This window comes from Urocitellus parryii, chromosome 14 (assembly GCF_045843805.1).
Source record: "Urocitellus parryii isolate mUroPar1 chromosome 14, mUroPar1.hap1, whole genome shotgun sequence".
In the NCBI taxonomy this organism is placed as follows: Eukaryota; Metazoa; Chordata; class Mammalia; order Rodentia; family Sciuridae; genus Urocitellus; species Urocitellus parryii.
The window spans coordinates 7,249,603-7,274,976 of record NC_135544.1 but is presented as its reverse complement, the minus strand read 5'-3'; the positions used below and the strand labels follow the sequence as shown (position 1 = coordinate 7,274,976).

Genomic DNA, 25,374 nt, shown 5'->3' with positions numbered 1-25,374 from the left:
TGGTACCAGAATCTGCTGGCCCTGTGGGGCACATCATTAAAAACCTGTTTCAAAACATGCACTTAATCAATCTCTGCCTTCAGCTTTATTGTAGCTCCTCTCTCTCCGTAGCTACTTTTGTCTCAATATGCCCTCCTGTCTATCCTAGACACTCCAGATCCGAGGAGGGCATCCAGTGTTGACCTGCGTGTGACTCAGAGGAGACAATAAAACCCTCTGACATCTAAGAGAGCTGGTCCTTTGCTCTACTGGCATGTTTTACCTCTAGAAAATTCCGTTCTTTCAACCAGGGGATCTCACTGATTACCAACCAAGCTGAATTCCCCAAATGCCACTGGGCAGAAAGCTGCCTCTTTTTTTTTTTCCCATTTAAAGTCAAAGTCCCCAAGCTGGCCATCCCTCTGCTCCCGAGAGGAAGTGGACTAGAGTCCGTTCTGCCTGCTGTAGTTGAAGTCGGCTTCATCCAGCTGGGATTCCGTAATGTTCGAGAGTTTCGTGTGTGTCCTCCCGATCTCTTCGAGGGCACAGGCCAGGGAGTCGAGGTCACCGTCGTGCTGATGACGAGCTTCCCACAGGTTCAAAATGACAGCAGAGGGGCTGCTTTGTGTAGCAAAGTAAGACAGATTCCTAGACAGACCAAAACATGGATGAACAGAAATCACCATGAGGAAATTAAAAGCCAATTTTAATAGGTGTCATAGAGGAAGAGAGATGCACTAAGGTGGGTGTGGGCAGGTGAGCTTGTATCCCAACATGCAACCGAAACCAGCCTTCGGAAGGTTACCAACATCCTTCCTGTCTTCCAGGCCTGGTTTCCGTCCTCACTTCCATGGGCTGTGTGCGTGGGCCTGGTTCCCCCCACCCCTCCCCGGGTGGCCTCTTTGCTCTGCATTACTTTAGGTGGTGATGAAACTCATTCCTATTGCTGCTGAATCTTTCAGGGCTTTCTTCCTTGGCAAACAAAAGGGGTTGTCAAGGCTTGATCTTCAGTTTCATTTTCTTTCCTTTCTCAGTGCTAAATCTGTACCTGGAGGCTTCCAGGTTCATGTAAGCTAGCTACAGATCTTAAATGACCTTGGAGTTGCCAAAATGACATGTCCCTACCTCCTGGAGCTCAATCTCTAGACCTCCATACTGGTCTCCTTTCTAAGTATAACAAGTGGCCCAAATATTTACAAGAGTCTTTCTTTCTTATCTTTTGTACCGGGAAATTTATTTATTTATTTAGGTACTGGGCTTTGAACTCAGAGGCACTCTACCACTGAGCCACATCCCCAGCCCTATTTTGTATTTTATTTAGAGACAGGGCTTCACTAAGTTGCTAAGTGCTTTGCTTTTACTGAGGCTGGCTTTGAACTCACAATCCTCCTGCCTCAGCCTCCCAAGCCACTGGGATTACAGGTGTGTGCCACCACACCTGGCTATAGGACTTTGGTTTTGACCGTGCCCTTAATGTTATTTCTCCCTTTCTGACCTACTCATCAGCTTCACTCTTCTCCTCCATTCACAAAGACTTAACCCTAATTTATATTCTATCACTTTGTGGCCTGAATCATAGCAAAAGCCTCCACATTCTGTCTCCAAACCCTCTAAAATATGCTGCTGCATTCTATTTCTTCAATCCTAAGAGATTTAGTCATTTTTCAATGCCTTCCTTGATCAGTCCTTAACATAATTATGATTGTGTGTGTGTGTGTGGGGGGGGGGGGTGGGTGTGTGTGTGTGTATGAATCAATCTATCTATACATATACGTCTACTAGGAAATCTCACTGATTTATATTCATACCTATATATGAATTTATATAAATTTATATGTGTATATAAATTTACATATGCCTCAGTATTTTGCTCCTTGGGCCCTGGGCTGGACTTAGGTAATACTTTGTTTCTGGCTTTCACTCAGTTTTCTGTCCACTAGGAATGCCCACTTTCATTCTCTGCACTGTTTTGCAAGATCATACCCTCCTACAATGTGTGGCTCAAATCTCATTTCCTCTTTCTTCAAGATGATTTATGTCTTCTCTGAACTCTTTTCATGCTGGTGCTTAAAATTTCATGTGATTGCAATGCTTACACATATCATATGGGTGAACTTTGCCTTTCCCATTTGACTAGTAACACCTGAAAGCTAAAGGTCGTATGTAATAATTCTCTGAATCTGCACCAGCACTTATCAGAACAATGACAGGTGTTTATTCAGTATCCACTGGGTGAATAATTGATTCCTGCAAGCCTTTTTCAGATGCTACAGTATCTTCAGTGAAAAAAAAAAAAAAACTGGTAACCTTTTAGACAAAAACTTTACTATGATGAAGACTAAGACAGGGCAAAGGATTAAAGGTCACTGCTTTTCATGGGGACTCTTATAGTAAGGACAGAAATGCTCGCGCTCTCTCTCTCTCTCTCTCTCTCTCTCTCTCTCTCTCTCTCTCTCTCGTCAAAGTCTGATGAATGACAAGATTTTACAGAAAAGCTCCTGTTTGGGGGTTGGTGCTAGTTCTCACAACCACACCCAACACACAATCACAAAGCAGAGTCTTTTAGAGATGGCATTGGCAAGAGAAGGCAAGTTTTTAGTGGCACATTACCACTTGGCAGCACCACAGGCACAGATCAGTTCTGAATGAATAAAATGTTGATTTAGCCAAAGTCTTAAGAGACTGTTAATAGTCAGTTTGTTGCTAAATAGCATAAATACTGGGGTTACTACACACACATTCCACTAATATGAACCTTTAACTGAGAAGGTGAGAAGGCCAGCTTAAAAATACCCTGGTCCCCTCCATTCCTACAGCAAACCCAGCTGGAGGGGTTGAAGGGATCCTGGTTCCTCTTATTTTGCCAACTTTTGAATGTTGGCCCTTCCTTCTGGCCCTGTGGGGAAATTGCTCTGTCTCCCGACCTGCACCCTCACTGACATTCAGGCAGGACCCAACTGAAGGAATAGCTGGGGAAGAGGCCAAGGAGGCCTCAGTGGGCTCCGGCTGGCCTGGGTGGCCACTGCTTTTCAAATCCATTATCAACGTAAGGATCACGGACACACTTTTGTCTTTAGGATCCCAAATGTCTTTTCAAGGACAACAAAGGCCATAGTCAGAGCAGCACTAGCTTTCTCATCATTTTACTGAGGGTTCACACCTGGCCTTTACTAGTGAACAGCAGTGGTCTTGTGTTTTATGGTAGTGACTGGAATTCTTGTGATCCTGTTAACCCTAAAGTTAAACTATAATCTGTGATATCAGGGGTTGATAAACGTCTTCAGTAAAGGGCCAGAGAGTATATATTTCGGGTGTTGGAGACCTCCTATGGCCTCACTGCAGCATCTATGCTCCACCATGGTAGTGCAAAGGCAGCCACTGATGATAGGGGTGTGTGTGTGGGGGGGGGGCAGGTAGCCATCTTCCAGTAAAATTTTATTTGGTGACACTGGAATTTGATGGTCATACAGTTTCTACATGTCACCCAGTTTTAGTCTTTTGATTTTTTTTTCTAGTCATTTAAAAATGTAAACGAAACACACAAACACACACACACATACACACAAACATCCTTAGTTGTGGCTACAAAAAACAGGTGATGGGACAGATTTGGCCTAATGGCCATTGTGCTATGTTAGCTTATAACCCAAACTGGAAGTCCAAAAGCTGTTACTTGAAAGAAAATTAGGCTGGATTTCCTGCATTATGCTGCATTTGAAAATAAGCACCTACAAGGCCAGAGTTGGTCAATCCCAGGCAATGCATCTGCCTTAAGCACTGGGAGAACTTTTTCCTTTGAAATATTTGAGGATCTTTGATACTTCAAGACGTGACAGGAAGACTGGGTCATAAAGAATAGAATAAAGAATATGTTTTGGAGATGAAGATTAATCTTTGTCCTGAGACAATTTTAAAAATATTCATGACCCCATGGAGGGGGGTGCGGTCAGAGGTGTTCAAGGTTCTCCTGTCTGCAGGGAGCACAGCAGAGCAGAGAAGGACTCCCACCAGCCATGTGGCTCTGAAAAGTCCTGCAAATGTTCTGTTTTGGGCAATAGGTACCCACAGCTAAAGAAAGCTAAGTGATCAAAAGAGGCAGGAATAAAATTCTTACTTGGCACAGGTCTCTGAACATATTGTAGAAAGTGAAATATGCTTCCCAAAGCTAGATTTAGATTTATTCTCTAAATCTGCACAAGCACACTCAGCATAACACATACAAATTTCAACTTCCTTTTAATGTTAGTAGATACATAAAGGAGCACATCCGTTTTATTAAAAATCATACAATCAATCAGCTTTGCAATTAATAGGCATCCTATTACACTATATTCACTTGTACACAACATAAAAAGTAATATATAAAAACGCCTAGAATCCTAATGCAATAGGCTATTTCTCAAAGAGCTATTATTTCATTGGGTCCATGTGTACTATGATTTTTTTTTTTTGAAAATTCAGTCATCTCTGTATACCACCCTTTTGAAATTATTCTGATTCTCATCTCTGTGACCCATTTCTCTTCTTAATAAGAAGAGAACATAGCACATTTGGCTACCAGCAGGTAATGGACAAACCAAGTCAGGGAACATTGTTACTACTGCAAAACAGAATTCACAGCAAGAGCTGATCTTAAGTCCTGAGTGTCTCTTTCTTTCTTTTTTCTTTTGAAATGAAACCTAAACATTAACAAACAAATGGCAATCCTGAATATTCAAGTGGATGCCTGAATATTCAACTTTCTTTATAGAAAGGTTTAAAGAAACAAATGTTCATTCCATTCACCTTAGATGCTTTGTTACTTTGTTATTCCCTGAACTTCAAGGAATCTTGTGTCAAAACCGTTCCAAATTCTGATCAACTGAGGTGAGTTAGAAAACTCGGATTTACATTTTTTGGTTCAATAAAGATGTATATATTATGCAGTTAAGATGACTGAAATCTCTGAATGTTAGTTGACTTTAGAACATTCTCTGCCTTCAGTTCTATTCATTTGCCCAAAGCCCTGTAGACTCCATGTCTTTATCATCTCCTTTGGAACTCCCATTCAATGAGTACAGATTAACTCTATAACACATGTAAACAAGCAGATCAAAGCTGATGTTAAGGTAGTTGAATAAATTCATCCATGTAAGTTCACTGAGTACTAATAGTTTATTAAATTTAATTTTGTTTTGTTGAGCTTAAATGCTTTCTATACACCTGAGTTCCCAGGGGTTGGTTTTATTACCATGATTAATTTCATCTTTTAGACTTTCCTATCTCCATCCCCTGGCTCCAATTAAAATTCCTTTTTTTTCCTGTAGAAACTGGGGCGGAATTGGAAACATGAATCTTTATCAATTTCACGAGTGAGGCATGGGCCAACTTATAAAGCCAAATTTTTTATAGAACCTTAGTTATCAAAATATATCTTCAAACTAATAACTGTGTTAAATTAAAAATGAAACTCATTTTAGACTTAAGGATTTTTTTTTGGGGGGGGGAAATAGTCATTGGGTCTTTTGTTTTCTTTTGGGAGCATAAGATGAGAGGCAGAGAGGAGAATTGAGGGTCCATGGTAAAATTCTGCCATATAAGGTATTTATAGATTATTGCAACACAGGGCTGATACCATAAAATTCCTTTTCAGTTTTCCTAACTGACTTTTTCTCCCCCACTGTGAAAGCTTTCAGGTCTTCCAGCATCCCTGCAGTATTCAAATGCAAATGCCTTAGGGACTAGTACATCTAAATCCTCAATCAGTTAACAAAGGAAGGAGATAACAGTAATGGAGAGGAAGGCTGTGTTGGAGGCTTTATCTTAGCCCTGGGGAACTGTACTGAAGAGCTACCAAGGGCACCCTGCACTTACAAGTGGCCTATAAGGGACTCCTTTTCATTCCAAATTCCAGATAACAAAGCTTTTCTTTTAGTTGCTCAGAACCATGCTACCAGGGGACCAATATACCAATCCACTAGCTGTAAACCCTTCTTGTGGCTAATTGTGAGAAGAAAGCCCAACCTTCTAATAGAAAACACCTTATACCAGTTACAGGCCATAATTTTATTCAGAATTTGGGCTTTAACTCAATGTCAAATAGAAGGGACTATTTGCACCTATAACCTGAAGGCAGCAAGATTATCTGTTTATATTCTATACAGCACTGTTATCCAGATATAATGCAACCTTTTAAAAAATCATTATAAAGCATATTTTAGAAATATCTTCTGAGTAGTTTGTCAGTATAAAAAGTGGAATATAAGTTAAACTGCCTGTAATAGATTAGGAAACATCATTATAAGAACAGTGCATCATTCCACTGTCTAGTATCAAAGAGGGAATTGAAACACTGTCATAATGAAAAAAAATTAATCTCTGCTATAATCCTAAATGGTCTCATCTAATGAAAGTCTCTTATGTGACCCAAAGCAACCCTCCATAAGTTTTTTTTTTTTTAAATACAAATAGAAGAAAAGCCTTTTTTTTTTTAACTGAATAGCAGTAATTGGTCACACCATAAACATGTGGTCCCCTCATCTAAACTTCCATTCCCAAACTTCAACCTGCCTGGGTACTCTGCAAACACCAAGCAGCCTCAGGATGAAGCCAGTCAGTGTTTATAGACTGAAGGGTCACCTAGGGATGAGCACTATGATAAAACTGCCTGCTGCTTGTACTTGAAAAGAAGATGGCAGGGAGAACCCCCAAGGAAAGGACATGAGCAACTCTGGACACAGTGAGTTCCACTCAGCCCAGCCCAGCCCAGCCCAGCCCAGCCCAGAGGGCTGCATTAATTCTTTCAGGAAGTTACTTTGGCAGTAACATTTCCTTTATAGTTATGCTTTGCCTTTCACTTGTTGTTGAAAGGGGATAACAAGTATTCTTTTTCTTTGGAAAACATATTAAAGCCCCCAGGCATGGAAGACATCTCTGAGTTGCCAAATGAGAACAAAAGCCAGTTGTGATCTGCTTTTAGTTCTCATATAATCCTATAACAATTTCTCAATTTGGGAAATGAAAAGGAAGTAAAACCCACCAAATCATCATCTCTACTTTTCTTTGAACTGGTATACATCGTGGAAGGAATACGCTAAACTCAATTGTCCATTAAAATTACCTGGAAACATTTTTGAGAATCCTCAGGGGAAAGTGGAATGACTACCGTTGGTTCCAAGAGAAAAGACCATGATTCTAACCCAGGACAAGGGAAGGCTGAAATATTTATACCCTTCACTTTGAAAAATTAATCATTATGTGTTTCACTCAAACCTCACAAATAGTAGAAAAGAAATAGTCCCCCTTAAGGGCACTCAAATAGATAAGGTGTAAAATCATTCTCATGATTTCACTTTTTCTTAAATTCTGAAGACATCACCTTCAGACATACTGAGATGGTCAGATTTTTCAACACTGTTTGAAACAGCATCTGTGAGGGGTTCTTTTAGGATACCAAGGGGCTTTAGCATGTCTATGTCTATCTTTTCTGAAAACTGCATTCCATTTAACAGAGAAAAACCTATCCTTTCAAAGACTAGTGCAAACTCACAACTGCTTACAAAAGAAATGATAGCACCCCTTGGAATTTGCAGTGGGAGCACAACTTTAGCTCTCTTGGAGGAATACAAAAAGCTTCTTTTCCATATTGCCTTCAGGATGGACACCTGCCACTTACAAACCATATACAGCTTGTTCATGACTAAACTTGTCCCAAGGCTGTCTCTTTTCAGCTTCATATTAGTGGGCATTTTCATGAATCATTGACTTTAGTGGAATAAAGCCCAAACACCCACACTTTGCTATGTTGGGTCCCTCTGGCTTCACTGCAAGGGCCTTTCAAGTTCCAGGCCCTGCGTACGTCCACTGGTCCAGAACCAGAGAATGTGATATGAGCTTCTTTGTATTTTGCCTCCAAGGACCTATGTAATGCTACCTCCCCGATGTATTAATTCTCCTTTAGAAAAGTCACGGAGATTGTTTTTGGAAATGGCAGCCTCTCACCCATTGTTATTAAAGTTTAGGATGTGTTTTCCAGCCTCTAGCCTGCAGAACCAAGAAAGCTTAGTTTGGGGCAATGATAGTGAACACCTAAAACACGGGAGTGAAAAGGAAGCAGATGTTCCACATGCATTTTGCACTCATCTTTCCCTCTCTCTCTCTTCTTCCTTTCTTTACCCTCAACTCTGGCTCTGGGACAGGCCCAACTTCAGTGAATTCTCAACCACTTATTCAGAGCCAGATTAATAAGCTGCTTTGTGACCTCCACTGTCCTTTCCCACTGCCCTCTGGTCATTTCACTGTTCCTCTGAATCCAATTAAGAGGGTAGACAGAGGGAATGAGAAGACGTGACCTCAATGCGAGAAGATTCTGCTTCTCATTAAAGGCCCTGTTAAAAGATTTGGTGGAAAACAAGTTGTTACACCACTGCTCCTCAGCCACAAGGTTCAAGGACTTTCATTTGCTCACAATTTTTACACCATCATCCATTAACCCTGACAATTGAAATACATTTGATCCATTTTAGCCAGAATACCAGTAAGAAATATGTTTCCCTGGTATTGCTTATGGATTTCCAAATATATATATATATATATTACTAGGGAGGTTGGGAAAAAACTATTAACAAGATGTAATTTATTTACTACTCTTCCATTTTAGAACCCTTTCTTCTATTTTGTCTACATCCCTTCTACTCATCCACCCAGATCTCATGCATCTGTTCCCACAGCAATGTGGTCAAGACGGATGTGTTTTCACCAGGGTTTCTGGAATATGGAAATCATGAGGACTTACAAAAGAATCATCTAATTGTAGAACTCTAAGAACTTCATACCTGAGGGAAAAAAGACAGGACACTTCCATCACATCAGCCAAACAACTTTTAATTAAGAATAAATGTAGAAATCCCTTGATGCTTATTCCTATCAGTTTTCCTCATTAGGAGGCAAGGCTTAAAGGTCAAATATACTATCCTATGAAAGAGTTCATATCATTCATTCAAGAAAGATTTACTGAATTTTCCCAAAGTAGTTGGATCTATCTAGGTTTCACAGTAATTTAAAAAAATTTAAAAGTATCATAAAAATATATCAAGTGCTGTGAGGGTTTAAATGGGGAGAATACTTCTAACTGAAGCAGGTAGTTTCAGGTATTGTTTAATTGGTTAAGTCCTCAGTAATATCCCCACCAATCACATGTGGCCAAGAGCTCTGAAGTGGTGAGTTATTGCAGTTGAATTTGCAGACTAAATGTACAATCTCAGCTTTGAAGTGTAGCAAATAGGCTCACTGAGTCATAGTCAAATTTCCCTCACAGAATCCATAATTACAACTATTATCTATGACATTCTTTGCTAGGCTGTGCAGCATATTTAGCTTGTCAGGTATGCTCGGCAAGTTGTAAGGCTACCTGTGTTGCCAGAGGTACAGCACACACTACTGTTAGGCTTCATCTTCTCTTCCATTGCTAAGTCTTTCACTTTATACTCCCTGTGTCTTCTTTCCTATTTAGATCTCAGTAAAAATTTGTTTGACAAAAAGACAGATTATCACCAGTGACAACTGCATTACCAAAAGGAGGGTAAGAAAACATTTTCACTGGCAATAAAATAAAAACAAATGCTTTCCTCCATCCTCTTTGAAAACTCTTCCTCCTTCATGATTTGGAATCTGTCACTTTGTTAGCTGTTTAACCCTTTGGGAGGTTGAGAGAGGGGAAGAGCCAGGTAAAAGTGGCATCATAAGATCAAGGGTTTATTCTTTGAATAGAAATGTTGACTATGTGCTTCTGTTTGACCACAGAGTAGATGAAATCCAAAACTAACAAAACAGCTTTCCTACCCATTAATATCGGTGTATGGACAATTTTAAATTTTCATGATTTGAATTTATTTGTTTCATACTCAGTTATATCCAAACATAAGAAAGTAAAAACATGGGGCTGGAGTGATAGCTTAATGGTAGAGTCCTTGCCTAGCACATATGAGGCACTGGGTTTGATCCTCAGCACCACATAAAAATAAATAAATAAAGGTATTATGCCCATCTACAACTAAAAATATCTTTTTATAAAAAAGTAAAAACAGTAATGGAGGATTATACAATAGGAAACTGTGACGGGTTGTATCTGCAAATCCCCTCTGTCACATACATTCCTTTCCAGGAAGGAGAATATATGTCTTTGCTCTAGCAAACGAAAAAGGAAGAGAAATTTAAGAATTTCTGTAAAATGAGAATGGGAATTAGCTAACATGGCACAGGGATTTGGAGTAGTCCTCCTCTTCTGCTTCTCCAAATGTCTTAGTGGCTACCTTTGCCATGACCCCCCCTAGCTCTTCAACCCTGGAAAGGCTTAGTGCAGAGCTGAACAGGAGTACTTAGCTCCAGGTACTATCCTGATAAAAGCAACAAAGCCCTATGTACCTTTTGCTAAGTGAAGGTAGACCCCTTTAAATCAGGAGTCAGTTACTATGGACTGTTCAGCAAATAGAGGCCACTTCCTATTTTTGCAAAGAACATTCACTGGGAAATAGCTAGGCCTATTTGTTTATGTGTCTTATTTCAGGATCTTTTCATGCTACAGAGGCGGAGCTGAATAGTTTTTGAGTGCTCCCGATACATCCCATATGTCCCCAACTATTTACTACCTGTTTACGAGGTAGTATTATACTGGTCCTTTAGAGAGAAAAAAAATTGCTGCCTTAAAGCTCTAATAAAAATAAATAAAAAGAGAAAAAGAATGTTTGCTGATCCCTCATTTAAGTCTTTTTCACTGTACAGTTAGGCTACTTTTGAAGACTAAAGCTAGAGAATGAAGAAGGACACAGGAAATTGTAGTCACTGGAATTCAAGACCTTAACTATGTAATGTTTCGAAACAGAAGTAGATTACATACATTCCTGTGATTATCTGGTATTCATTTCGACAGTGTCAAGAGGAATAACTAATATTTGCTAAGGATCTACATATTCTGGGCATTGTGCTGAAAATTTTCCATAAAACAGGAGTTTGAATTACTTGTCAAGGGAATTGAGTCTTTCCCAAATTGAGATGGGGTTTTAGGAGAAAAAAGCAAACCAACAGTTCACACCATGTGCTCAAGTTTTATGACCTTAGACATTGGAAGGGGGAGTGGGTTCCAACACAGCCACCTGATGTTCATTAGTGCCCAGACACAAAGGCTATCGTACTTAATCTTCTAGTTTGAAATATACTTTCCCTACTCAAGGTCCTTGCTCAAAGTCAGAGATGGATGACTTTAGACGCACATGCCGCAGGTCTTTTTTAAATTTTTTTTTTTAAGTTTTAGGTGGATACAATATATTTATTTTATTTTTATGTGGTGCTGAAGATCAAACCCAGTGCCTCACACTGCTAGGCGAGCACTGTACCACTTGAGCCACAACCCCAGCCCCTTGCTGCAGGTCTTATATATGCTGTAAATGCAGAACATGATGGAACAAAACAGGAACATGCACATGCTCATTCTGTAAATTAATGATAGCATCTGTAAATTAATGGACCCACAGATACTCTGTTGCAATTATTTTTTCTAAGTGGTAACTTAAAAACCATAAACTTTAATAGTCAGATTGGATTAGAGACTTGAAATACTCCCAGTTCTATAAATTGCATTTCTAGAAAGACAAACATAGAACAGTAAGTGACATATTCAGGAAGACTGGGATTGGTGGTAGAACCAGGCCTCCCGGGCAGATAATTCTGCCCAATATGCATGTGCTCTCTTTCTTGGCTCTCTTGAACTAAATTATATTATTTGGATTAGTTCTTCATTCTGTGTCCATGTCGATCAGAAAGTGAAACTTGACATTGCCCCAGTGTTTTTAGGTTATAAATAAGACATCTCTTCCTTAGTCAAAGCTTCTGGGAAATATTCAGCCTCATGTTTTTTTCTTATACATTCATAACTTTTTGTACTCATTCATTTTCAATAAATGCCTTTTTAAGAATGTGCCTCTTCTTTTCTGGCTTGCCTGTCTGTGAATTCAGTTTTCTCCAGCAGCAGTGCCTCCTACTATTTTCTAGTGAGGCCCTTCATGTTTGGATTTTGAATCCCTCCTGAGTCAGGGAGTAGCACTCTATCCTTTCTTGGCAGACATCTACCCTCCCTTTCAGAAAAGAGTCAGGTAGGCTGTCTGTGAAAACACAGGACAAAGGAAAAAAGGAGAAGAAGAAGAAGAAGAAATAACTGAGCCAGCCAATCTGTAAGAAAAGAAGGCTTTTTCTCAAAAGGGGGGAAAAAGTAAAAAGAAAGGGAAACGAAATGATTCTGGCAAATCTGGTTGTCTTTTCGATTCATTTGGGGGTCTTCAGAAGTGGGTTGGAGAGATTTCACGTGTTGAGGCCTGCTCCCTATGAGCCGTCCCTCAAGCTGAGCCCAAATCTGCCTGTCCATCAGGGCTGCTCCGGATGGCATTGCCCCTGCCTTTTCTCATCTAAAGTAATAGAGTGCATTAAGAATCTCCCTGTCCTTCCATCAACTCACCTGTGATGTTAGTACAGCAATGAACAGTGTTAGTGTTAGCAACAGACTATTTCACGGTGTGTAGATAACCTCTGGTGTGTATTTTTTTGTTTGTTTTTAGTTGTAGTTGGACACAATACCTTTATTTTATTTACTTATTTTTATGTGGTGCTGAGGATCAAACCCAGCACCTTGCACATGCTAGGTGAGTGCTCTACCGCTGAGCCATAACCCCAGCCCCCTCTGGCATGTTTAATGCCCTCTGCCTTCAGACTTAAGAGTTCTTCTCAGATAACTTCTAAGTTTTTTTTTTGTTGTTGTTGTTGTTGTTTTTGTTTTGTTTTGTCTTGAGACCCCATTTTTGTAGGCTGAGCATGTCCCTATTTGGGGTTAGCTGATACTTAAGGTTACATGATGGTGGGGAGGAGGTGTAAGAAATCTGCTACTTTGTAAGGTATCCCCAGTTTCAGCTCTGTCCTGACCACTGACAGGCATCCAGACGACAGAGTCTGAACCACTACTTCAGTGACCCAGTTAGCAAGCCTGGATGGGACCAGAACCAATGTAGGACTTTCCCACAATGTCCCCAAAGGCAGAGTGGGGTGGTAGAAAATGCTGTACACAGTGTCACCTTAGATGGACCACATACGAAATAAGGCCTGAAAAGTCTATAAAGATATCATGGTTACCTCCACCAGTTCTGTTTTTTAAAGTTCTCTTAAGAAAATCATTGTTCAGAAGCTGCCACCATACCTGTTGATGCTGTTTTTCTGTGCTAGCATCTGCCAGTCCTTGCCTTTGGCATTTGGGGTATCAAATGTAGCACAAATCCGCTGTCTGATAGAGTAGGGGATTTTAAAGGCTTTGGGGCCAGTCTGTGCAGGGAAACTGCTGTCCTCTTGTGCAAAGAAAGTGATGGTTTCTCTTTCACTCTAGAAACAATAGAAGGGAAGCATGATCAGTCAAAGGAAAGCATTACTGACAACGTATTTATTTCTGAAAATCTGTGTTAACACACATGCACAAATGCTTGCCTGTTGTGAGGGACTCTGTAAAACACAGTGACAAGTTGCCTTCTCTTCTAAAAGAGTAAAGAATTTCTCTAGTGGCCTAATAAATTGTGTTCTAGAGATTTACAGCAGACCGTTCCACTCAGGGGAGTCACAATCGCCTCCAACATCCAAAGAGATGTCAGGTGACAACAGAATTAGATCTTTTTTCTTTTTCTTTCTTTTTCTTTTTTTAAGACTTTCAGGAGTAGATCTAGAATTAGCAGGAAGCACCTTCTAAATGATGGATTTTGGTTCAGTTTAAGGAATGATCCTTTGATGGTCATCATGACCAAAGATGAATGGGCTGACCAAAGAAGCTGGCTGGGAAGCTTCTGGACAAGACATCTACAAGGAACTGATTTTGTGTTAATCATGTAAAAAGTCTGTCTTTCCCTCAGTCCTAAAGCTGTGTGGTTTTCTGATGAATATTTTGCTCTCATTTCTGAATAAAATCCCTTTGCTGATGTGGAGCTACATGACATCTAGACTAGCTCTGTGCAGTGATACAGGCTGGGCGGCTTCAGACTGATATCTGCCCACCCTGCTTCTAATTTAGAGCTGTCCAGTGAGGGACTTGAGGTTTCATTGCATCACAGAATTTGGTCATAATATCCTAAAAGATCACAGTGGAAAATTTTCAGACTGCTATATTTGCTGATAAGTTTAGAATTCTAACAGAATTTTAAGGACCAGAAAATGTCTGATTGACTCACTTCCATATTATTATGTATCATAAAGCAAAGTGGATTCTGCTGAAGTGATTAAAATCCCTAATCAATTGACTTTGAACTAATTAAGAGATTCTCCTGGGTGGGCCCGATCTAATCAGGTGGACTTCAAAGGAGGAAGAGCTAGTTCTGGTCAGGAGGCTTCTCTTTGCAGGCCAGGAAGAAAGCAAAGAGCCATGCTGTGAACTGCCTATAGGGGGAGATGTTTGGCTTGGAGTAGTGGGTGAGCCATAGTCAACAAACAGAAAAATGGAGACTTGAATCCTATGGGCACAAGAAACTGAATAGCATCAAAATGTGAATAAGCTTGAACTGTGAGCTCCAGAGGAGAACTGACTCTAGTCCACACCTTGATTTCATCCTGTAAGGTCTTGATCAGAGAACCCCGGTATGGGGTTCTGCCTGGACTTCTGACTCACTGAGATATTAAATGAGTATTGTTTTATTCTGTTACATTTGGGGTATTTTTTTAATGCAGCAAAAGAAAAGACTTACATAAGAGAAAATTAAAGCATTAGATTTGAGATGGGATTCAGGGGCCAGTTAGGATGGTCTAAACCCCAAGAAACTGCCCTTTTCGTTAGGAACTCATCTGTTCTGTTCTCCTTCAAGTCAACTCACACCATTCCTGAACTGACCTCACGTCCTTCCCTAGTCTTTCTGTGGCTTCCAATCTTACATGTCTTCCTCCTGTGGGTACCACAATACACGGCCTTTCTCAGCTAGTGCCCAGACTCACACAACTAAACCGCCACACATGGCCAGTCTCCTTAAAGTATCTGTTAATCGAGGAAACTGGCTGATGCAGAGATTTTATTAATGACTCGTGATGATTTCTATTTTTCTGTAACTATTGAACAGAGTGATCAAGAAACACAATGTCTTAACACAGCATTTCCAAAAAGCTAACACAGTGTTTCAAAAGGAGCAGCAGCTTTCTAGGCAAATGCATTTGGAAAGTGCTGCACATTATGCCCTCCTCTGAAAACTCAAAGTACATCTCATATTAAATGGATTCTACTTACTAGTTTTAATTCTATTTCTCAGTATGTTATAGAATGATGCACATAAAAACAATCTTGCAAAGGCAAAAAGCAAAAAAAAAAAAAAAAAGAATAGAATTACCTTAGATTAGGTAGAAGGAAGTGAGAGGAGGGGAAGGCAGGAGATGTGGGGATAAGAAAGATAGTAAAATGAAACAGACATCATTTCTTTACATATATATGTGACTGTATGACCAATATGATTCTACAATATGTATACTCAGAAAAATGAGAAATTATATCCCATCTATGTATGATATATCAAAGTATACAAGTGCATTCTATTGTCTGTATAATTAACTAAAACAAATAAAAAATTAATTAAAAAAACCTCCCAGTGTTTGCAATTAGCAAGATGTGATAGCAAAAGAATCTTTTTAACCATCAGAAAGATCTCACTTAGGAGTAAGACTCTGTACTTCCTAGCTTTTAACTTGAATGCTATATGGCCTCTCCTAGCCTCGTTTTCCTAATCAGTCTTTTTGCAATTTGAATAGACTCCACGGAGATCATGAAACCTGGTAAAAACTTGGAAAAAACCACCCAGGTAGTTTGTGACGTAGCTGAAACTGGGACTCTGATATCCAGTACCAGTACTCCTTTCACAGCTTCAAGACATGTATGGAATGCATAGAGCAGGATGGTTAAGACAAGGACTATGAGTGACATTATCATTTTGTTTCAGGAATTTATAGTGGGAAAGGCTTCCTGGAGAAAGCATTTGAGTCGGCCTTGAAGGATTCCTAGGCATTGGTTGAATAGAAACTGGGTGGATATGTACTTATTCCAGGCAGAGTGGACAATTCTGTTCTGATATATTGGATGGTTATAAAATAAACCAACTCGGCTTCTCCTTGCATGAAATAGGTTACAAGATACTTCATTTTTTATCATGGTTTGTAAAATTTCTTTCAGCCTCTAAAAATGCAAATCAAATTGGAATGGCTTCCTTACATATTTTCTGACTTAAAAAGTATGAAAGGGCTTAGTGTGTACGTATGGGGGGGGTTCTATGCCAGTTTCCATGGTGGTCAACATCTGTAAATGGCACCAAAGCGTGCTAATCTGAGAAAAGATAGCTTAAAACTGAAAATACACAGGTCCAGGCCAAAGGATGGCAAGACATAAAACAGGCTTCCGGAAGCCCTCACTGCACCTGTGAAGCCCAAATCTTTGTCTGTTGGGACTGTAATGCATACTATCTTCAAAAAGGGCTAGAGGAAGTGGTCTTCTTTGAAGGTAAATATAATACCATATGAAACTGAATCTAAAACTAAGCACTTCTACTATTTACTCCATTTTAATAAGTGGGTCCAATGTCCCTCTTAAATTTCCATATTTAAATATTTTCCACACATAAGGATGACATTTTATGTAACATTTATGATGCATTCTAAAAGACATCTGGGCCAAGCAATAAGAATCCTGTAGATACATCACATTTCCTGATTGTTTAAATTAAATATGCAGAGGAACAGTAGATTTCCATGTTCTGCACTTCTGAGATAAGCGGCTGCTACCTGGTTCGCTTAGGGAGTTGTAAATCAATGAGAGATTCCAAGTATTCTATTTTCTAACAGACAAATTATCCCCCAACTTCCACCACTTTTGGAAGAAAGATAAGAGAACTGCTTGAAGGCAAAATTGTAACATGTAAGATTCCCATTTAAGTCATTTCTACCAACAAAGAAAAAAGTCTTCAATGATACTAATAAGTAATAATGAAAAAAAAATTATCTGGGGATTTTTCCCTTGTCCTCAGTTGTAGTAACTCTTTTGTTCCAATCCACAGTTTATAGATGAGTGATACTGCTCCTTTATAGTGAATCAATTGGCAATAATCATTAGGTAATTCATCATGGTCAAATTTAAGGGGAACTAACTACTTCTAAAGACTGATATATCATCCGCTACCTTAAAAAGAAAAAAATATATATGTGTGTGTGTGTGTGTGTGTGTTTATGAGTATGTATATATACATATATATATATATATATATATATATATATATATATATATTTTGGCTCACTAAAGTAATTTTTAATTCTGATGGTGATAAGAATTGCATTTATTTGGAAAATCATTTATACAACCTCTTCTGGTTTCACTGTTACATATAGGAAATAGTGTCATTAAAACAACCCACTCAAGTAAGAAAGGAATGGAACCTCTGGAGCCTAGAGATACAGAGATTTAGGAGAGGATTAGAGAGTTTTTTCCTTTCCTTAAGAGGAAAAAAAATTTCAAAAACATACACTGAAATTTTTAAAAGTGTTAGTTCCATATTATTGATATTGATTTTAATTAATAAAATTCCAATTACTAGCTTACAAAAACCACTTTAAATACAGTCTTTTTTTTTTTTTGGCCTAATGTCCAAGAACTAGGTACCTAAAAACTGATGTGATTCCTAACAGGTGATCACCATTTTTCAACACTTCCTCTATCTTCATTTTTATTTATTTATTTATTTATTTATTTATTTTTATTGGTCGTTCATAACATTACATAGTTCTTAATACATCATATTACACGGTTTGATTCAAGTGGATTATGAACTCCCGCTTTTACCCCGTATACAAATTGCTGTATCACATCAGTTACCCTTCCATTGATTGACATATTGCCTTTCTAGTGTCTGATGTATTCTGCTGTCTGTCCTATTGTCTACTATCCCCCCTCCCCTCCCCTCCCCTCCCCTCCCCTTTTCTCTCTCTACCCCTTCTACTGTAAATCATGTCTTCCATTTGTATTCTCTTGACTTACCCCTCCTTACCTCTTATATGACATTTTGTATAACCCTGAGGATCGCCTTCCATTTCCATGCAATTTCCCTTCTCACTCCCTTTCCCTCCCACCTCTCATCCCTGTTTACTGTAAATATTCTTCTCAAGCTCTTCGTCCCTACCCTGTCCTTGTTTACACCCCTTATATCAAAGGAGTCATTTGGTATTTGTTTTTTAAAGATTGACTAGCTTCACTTAGCATAATCTGCTCTAATGCCATCCATTTCCCTCCAAATTCTATAATTTTGTCATTTTTTAATGCAGAGTAATACTCCATAGTGTATAAATGCCACATTTTTTTTATCCATTCATCTATTGAAGGGCATCTAGGCTGGTTCCACAGTCTTGCTATCGTGAATTGAGCTGCTATGAACATCGATGTAGCAGTGTCCCTGTAGCATGCTCTTGTTAGGGCTTTAGGGAATAGACCGAGAAGGGGAATAGCTGGGTCAAATGGTGGTTCCATTCCCAGCTTTCCGAGAAATCTCCATACTGCTTTCCAAATTGGCTGCAGCAATTTGCAGTCCCACCAGCAATGAACAAGAGTGCCCTTTTCCCCGCATCCTCTCCAGCACTTATTGTTGTTTGACTTCCTAATGGCTGCCAGTCTTACTGGAGTGAGATGGTATCTTAGGGTAGTTTTGATTTGCATTTCTCTGACTGCTAGCGATGGTGAGCATTTTTTCATGTACTTGTTGATTGATTGTATGTCCTCCTCTGAGAAGTGTCTGTTCAGGTCCTTGGCCCATTTATTGATTGGGTTATTTGTTATCTTATTGTCTAATTTTTTGAGTTCTTTGTATATTCTGGTTATTAGGGCTCTATCTGAAGTGTGTGGAGTAAAGATTTGTTCCCAGGATGTAGGCTCCCTATTTATCTCTCTTATTGTTTCTTTTGCTGAGAAAAAACTTTTTAGTTTGAGTAAGTCCCATTTGTTGATTCTATTTGTTAACTCTAGCGCTATGGGTGTCCTATTGAGGAATTTGGAGCCTGATCCCACAGCGTGTAGATCATAACCAACTTTTTCTTCTATCAGATGCCGTGTCTCTGATTTAATATCAAGCTCCTTGATCCATTTTGAGTTAACTTTTGTGCACGGCGAGAGATAGGGATTCAGATTCATTTTGGTGCAAATGGATTTCCAGTTTTCCCAGCACCATTTGTTGAAGATGCTATCCTTCCTCCATTGCATGCTTTTAGCCCCTTTATCAAAAATAAGATAGTTGTAGTTTTGTGGATTAGTTACTGTGTCCTCTATTCTGTACCATTGGTCCACCCGCCTGTTTTGGTACCAGTACCATGCTGTTTTTGTTACTATTGCTCTGTAGTATAGCTTGAAGTCTGGTATCGCTATACCGCCTGATTCACACTTCCTGCTTAGTATTGTTTTTGCTATTCTGGGTCTTTTATTATTCCATATGAATTTCATGATTCTTTTATCTATTTCTACAAGATATGCTGTTGGGATTTTGATTGGCATTGCATTGAACTTATAGAGAACTTTTGGTAATATCGCCATTTTGATGATGTTAGTTCTGCCTATCCATGAGCAGGGTATGTTTTTCCATCTTCTAAGGTCTTCTTCTATGTCTTTCCTTAGGGTTCTGTAATTTTCATTGTATAAATCTTTCACCTCTTTTGTTAGGTTGATTCCCAAGTATTTTATTTTTTGGGGGGATATTGTGAATGGAGTAGTTGTCCTCATTTCCGTTTCAGAGGATTTGTCGCTCATATACAGGAATGCCTTTGATTTATGCGTGTTGATCTTATATCCTGCCACTTTGCTGAATTCATTTATTAGCTCTAATAGCTTCTTTGTAGACCCTTTTGGGTCTGCTAGGTATAGAATCATATCATCTGCAAATAGTGATAATTTAAGTTCTTCTTTTCCTATTTTTATGCCTTTAATTTCTTTTGACTGTCTAATTGCTCTGGCCAGTGTTTCGAGGACTATGTTGAACAGAAGTGGTGAGAGAGGGCATCCCTGTCTTGTACCAGATCTTAGAGGGAATGCCTTCAATTTTTCTCCATTCAGAATGATGCTGGCCTGTGGCTTATCATAGATTGCTTTTACAATGTTGAGGTATGATCCTGTTATCCCTAATTTTTCTAGCGTTTTGAACATAAAGGGATGCTGTACTTTGTCGAATGCTTTTTCTGCATCTATTGAGATGATCATATGGTTCTTATTTTTAAGTCTATTGATGTGGTGAATAACATTTATTGATTTCCGTATATTAAACCAGCCTTGCATCCCAGGGATGAATCCTACTTGATCATGATGTATAATTTTTTTGATATGTATTTGAATCCGATTCGCCAGAATTTTATTGAGGATTTTTGCGTCAAGGTTCATTAGAGATATTGGTCTGTAGTTTTCCTTCTTTGATGTGTCTTTGTTTGGTTTCGGAATCAGGGTGATGTTGGCGTCGTAGAATGAATTTGGAAGTTCTCCCTCTTTTTCTATTTCCTGAAATAGCTTGAAAAGTATTGGTGTTAGTTCCTCTTTAAAGGTTTTGTAAAACTCTGCTGTATACCCATCCGGTCCTGGGCTTTTCTTAGTTGGTAGTCTTTTGATGGTTTCTTCTATTTCCTCTATTGTTATTGGTCTGTTTAGGTTGTCTATATCCTCCTGGCTCAATCTGGGCAGATCATAGGACTCAAGGAATTTATCTATGCCTTCACTATCTTCTATTTTATTGGAGTATAAGGATTCAAAGTAATTTCTGATTATCTTCTGTATTTCTGAAGTGTCTGTTGTGATATTGCCTTTTTCATCCCGTATGCTAGTAATTTGGGTTCTCTCTCTTCTTCTCTTCGTTAGCATGGCTAAGGGTCTGTCAATTTTATTTATTTTTTCAAAGAACCAGCTTTTAGTTTTGTCAATTTTTTCAATTGTTTCTTTTGTTTCAATTTCATTAATTTCAGCTCTGATTTTAATTATTTCTTGCCTTCTACTTCTTTTGCTGTTGTTTTGCTCTTCTTTTTCTAGGATTTTGAGATGAAGTATGAGATCATTTATTTGTTGGTTTTTTCTTTTTTTGAGGAATGAACTCCAAGCAATGAATTTTCCTCTTAGAACTGCTTTCAATGTGTCCCATAGATTCCGATATGTTGTGTCTGTGTTTTCATTTAACTCTAGGAATTTTTTAATTTCCTCCTTGATGTCTTCTAAAACCCATTGATCACTCAGCAACCTATTGTTCATTCTCCAGGTGATGCTTGCTTTTTCCTTTCTTCTTTTATCATTGATTTTCAGTTTCATTCCATTATGATCAGATAAGATGCATGGTATTATCTCTACCCCTTTGTATTGTCTAAGAGTTGCCCTGTGACATAGTATATGGTCTATTTTTGAGAAGGTTCCATGTGCTGCTGAGAAAAAAGTGTAGCTACTTGATGTTGGGTGGTATAGTCTATATATGTCAATTAAGTCTAGGTTGTTAATTGTGTTATTGAGTTCTATAGTTTCCTTATTTAACTTTTGTTTGGAAGATCTGTCCAGTGGTGAGAGAGGTGTGTTGAAGTCTCCCATGATTATTGTATGTTGGTCTATTAGACTCTTGAACTTGAGAAGAGTTTGCTTGATGAATACAGCTGCACCATTATTTGGGGCATATATATTTATGATTGTTATGTCTTGTTGGTGTATGGTTCCCTTGAGCAGTATGAAGTGTCCTTCTATATCCCTTTTGATTAGCTTTGGCTTGAAATCTATTTTATTAGATATGAGTATGGACACTCCTGCTTGTTTCCGCGGTCCATATGAGTGATATGATTTTTCCCAACCTTTCACCTTCAGTCTATGTATATCTTTTCCTATCAAATGCGTCTCCTGTAGACAGCATATTGTTGGGTCTTGTTTTTTGATCCATTCTACTAGCCTGTGTCTCTTAATTGGTGAGTTTAAGCCATTAACATTTAGGGTTATTATTGAGATATGGTTTGTTCTTCTATCCATATTTGTTTATTGATGTTACTAAACCTGATTTGTTATCCTCTATGACTACTTTCCCCCCTTTACTGTCCTACCTCCCATTGTTGGTTTTCAATGTTGTTTTCCATTTCCTCTTCCTGTAATGTTTTGCCAAGGATTTTTTGAAGAGATGGTTTTCTAGCTGCGAATTCTTTTAACTTTTGTTTATTGTGGAAGGTTTTAATTTCATCTTCTAACCTGAAGCTTAATTTCGCCGGATACACGATTCTTGGTTGGAGCCCATTGTCTTTCAGTGTTTGAAATATGTTATTCCAGGATCTTCTAGCTTTCAGAGTCTGTGTTGAGAGATCAGCTGTTATCCTGATTGGTTTACCCCTAAATGTAATCTGCTTTCTTTCTCTTGCAGCTTTTAAAATTCTCTCCTTATTCTGTATGTTGGACATCTTCATTATAATGTGTCTAGGTGTGGATCTCTTATGATTTTGCACATTCGGCGTCCTGTAGGCTTCTAGGATTTGGGATTCTGTCTCAATCTTCAATTCTGGGAAGTTTTCTCGTATTATTTCACTGAATAGACTGTTTATTCCTTTGGAATGGAGCTCTGTGCCTTCCTGTATCCCAATGACTCTTAAATTTGGTCTTTTGATATTGTCCCATAATTCTTGGATGTTCTGCTCATGGTTTCTTAGCAGACTTGCTGAGCTGTCTATGTTCTTTTCCAGTTGAAATACTTTGTCTTCATTGTCTGATGTTCTCTCTTCTAAGTGATCTACTCTGCTGGTAGTATTCTCAATTGAGTTTTTAAGTTGGTTTATTGTTTCCTGCATTTCTAGAATTTCAATTTGTTTGTTTTTTATTACCTCTATCTCCCTGTGAAATTGATCTTTGACTTCCTGGATTTGTTTGTCAATGTGATCTTTCATTGTCTGATTTTGCTGTCTCATGTCTTCCTTGAGACTCCAGATCATCTGAAGCATATATATCCTGAACTCTTTATCTGATATTCCATCTGTTGCAGCTATTACCTCTTCTAAAGTTGAGTTGACCTGCATTGCTTGTGGTCCTTTCTTTCCTTGTCTTTTCATACTGCCCGCGTTTCTTTCTGCTTGGTGCAACTGTTGTGTTTTGAAATTTACCCCCTATTTATTTATGTTGCTCTTGTATACTTGAAAAGTCTCCCTTGCAGGTGCGGGCGGCGGCTGTGCCCCTACTCCAATTGGGGTGACGTGTCTATCACGCTGGCGGCTCTCTGGGCCTGTTCCGGGAGTGGAAGGCGGCTCTGCTCTGTCCCTATTCCAATTGGGGTGTCGTGACTACAATGCTGGCAGATCGCTGGGCCTCTTCCGGGCGTGGGCGGTGGGCTTGGCTGGTGGGATTCCACCTAATGGCAGTCCCTAACCTCCCTGCTTGCTAATTAATGGCTTCTCTGAGGCGCCACGCCTTCTGTAGCTGCGGGGCAGGCCGCGCGAATCAGTTGGCCTGGATCTCCGGGGTCCTGCTGCTGGCTGTTTTGATGTTACAAGCTGTTGGAGAGTGGTGGTGTATTCTTCAGCTTTCCCGGATGGTGGCCACTGACTGCCTGGATGGAGTGTCCGCTGTTTTGATGTTGCACTCTGAAGGAGAGTGGCGGTGTATCCTTCAGCTTTCCCGGATGGTGGCCGCTGACTGCCTCGGTGGAGTGTCCGCTGTGGGGGATGGGACTGTACCGCTTTCTTCCCCTTCTGAGAACCCGAGCTCGGCCCAAGGGTCCGTGTGGGCTTGGCTGGTGGGATTCCACCTAATGGCCTTCCCTAACCTCCCTGCTTGCCAATTAATGGCTTCACTGAGGCGCCACGCCTTCTGTAGCCGCAGGGCAGGCCACGCGAATCAGTTGGCCTGGCTCTCCGGGCCCTGTTGCAGGCTGCTGGGATCCCTGGCACTCTATCACTTTGATTCTTTCTGCTTGCCCCTCCCCCAGCGCTGGCTAGCCAGGTTTCCTTTTGGCTGCTACTGGGAGGAGGGGTTGGAGGTCAGGTGTCTCTGGTTTCCCCCTAGCCTGTATGGAGGCTCAGCTTGATACTCCCTCTCCCGGCAAGCCTAGGAGAGATTTTATGCGAATTCCCGCTGTCTGGGGGGTGAGCTGAATGACACCGACCTGTTTTGATGTCACACTCTGAAGGAGAGTGGCGGTGTATCCTTCAGCTTTCCCGGATGGTGGCCGCTGACTGGCTCGGCGGAGTGTCCGCTGTGGGGGATGGGACTGTACCGCTTCCTTCCCCTTCTGAGAACCCGTGCTCGGCCCAAGGGTCCGTGTGGGCTTGGCTGGTGGGATTCCACCTAATGGCCTTCCCTAACCTCCCTGCTTGCCAATTAATGGCTTCACTGAGGTGCCACGCCTTCTGTAGCTGCAGGGCAGGCCACGCTAATCAGTTGGCCTGGCTCTCCGGGCCCTGCTGCAGGCTGCTGGGATCCCTGGAACTCTATCACTTTGATTTTTTCTGCTTGCCCCTCCCCCAGCGCTGGCTAGCCAGGTTTCTTTTTGGCTGCTACTGGGAGGAGGGGTTGGAGGTCAGGTGTCTCTGGTTTCCCCCTAACCTGTATGGAGGCTCAGCTTGATACTCCCTCTCCCAGCAAGCCTAGGAGAGATTTTATTCGAATTCCCGCTGTCTGGGGGGTGAGCTGAATGACACCGACCTGTTTTGATGTCGCACTCTGAAGGAGAGTGGCGGTGTATCCTTCAGCTTTCCCGGATGGTGGCCGCTGACTGGCTCGGCGGAGTGTCCGCTGTGGGGGATGGGACTGTACCGCTTCCTTCCCCTTCTGAGAACCCGAGCTCGGCCCAAGGGTCCGTGTGGGCTTGGCTGGTGGGATTCCACCTAATGGCCTTCCCTAACCTCCCTGCTTGCCAATTAATGGCTTCACTGAGGCGCCACGCCTTCTGTAGCCGCAGGGCAGGCCACGCTAATCAGTTGGCCTGGCTCTCCGGGCCCTGCTGCAGGCTGCTGGGATCCCTGGCACTCTATCACTTTGATTCTTTCTGCTTGCCCCTCCCCCAGCGCTGGCTAGCCAGGTTTCTTTTTGGCTGCTACTGGGAGGAGGGGTTGGAGGTCAGGTGTCTCTGGTTTCCCCCTAGCCTGTATGGAGGCTCAGCTTGATACTCCCTCTCCCGGCAAGCCTAGGAGAGATTTTATGCGAATTCCCGCTGTCTGGGGGGTGAGCTGAATGACACCGACCTGTTTTGATGTCGCACTCTGAAGGAGAGTGGCGGTGTATCCTTCAGCTTTCCCGGATGGTGGCCGCTGACTGGCTCGGCGGAGTGTCCGCTGTGGGGGATGGGACTGTACCGCTTCCTTCCCCTTCTGAGAACCCGTGCTCGGCCCAAGGGTCCGTGTGGGCTTGGCTGGTGG

At 40.5% G+C, this 25,374-nt stretch overlaps 1 protein-coding gene across 10 annotated transcripts in view; it reads right to left on the bottom strand.

Annotated features, from left to right (window-relative positions):
• Nucleotides 1–422: 422 nt before the first annotated feature.
• Nucleotides 423–25,374, bottom strand: part of Unc5d (unc-5 netrin receptor D) — a 505,260-nt gene continuing 480,308 nt past the window's right edge. For all 10 annotated transcript variants that reach the window (XM_077792634.1, XM_077792633.1, XM_077792636.1 and 7 more), the window contains 2 exons: nucleotides 13,196–13,374; nucleotides 423–627 (listed from right to left, as the gene is read on the bottom strand). In XM_077792634.1, coding sequence (XP_077648760.1) covers nucleotides 423–627; nucleotides 13,196–13,374 — 384 coding nt within the window. The remainder of the gene's footprint in view (nucleotides 628–13,195; nucleotides 13,375–25,374) is intronic.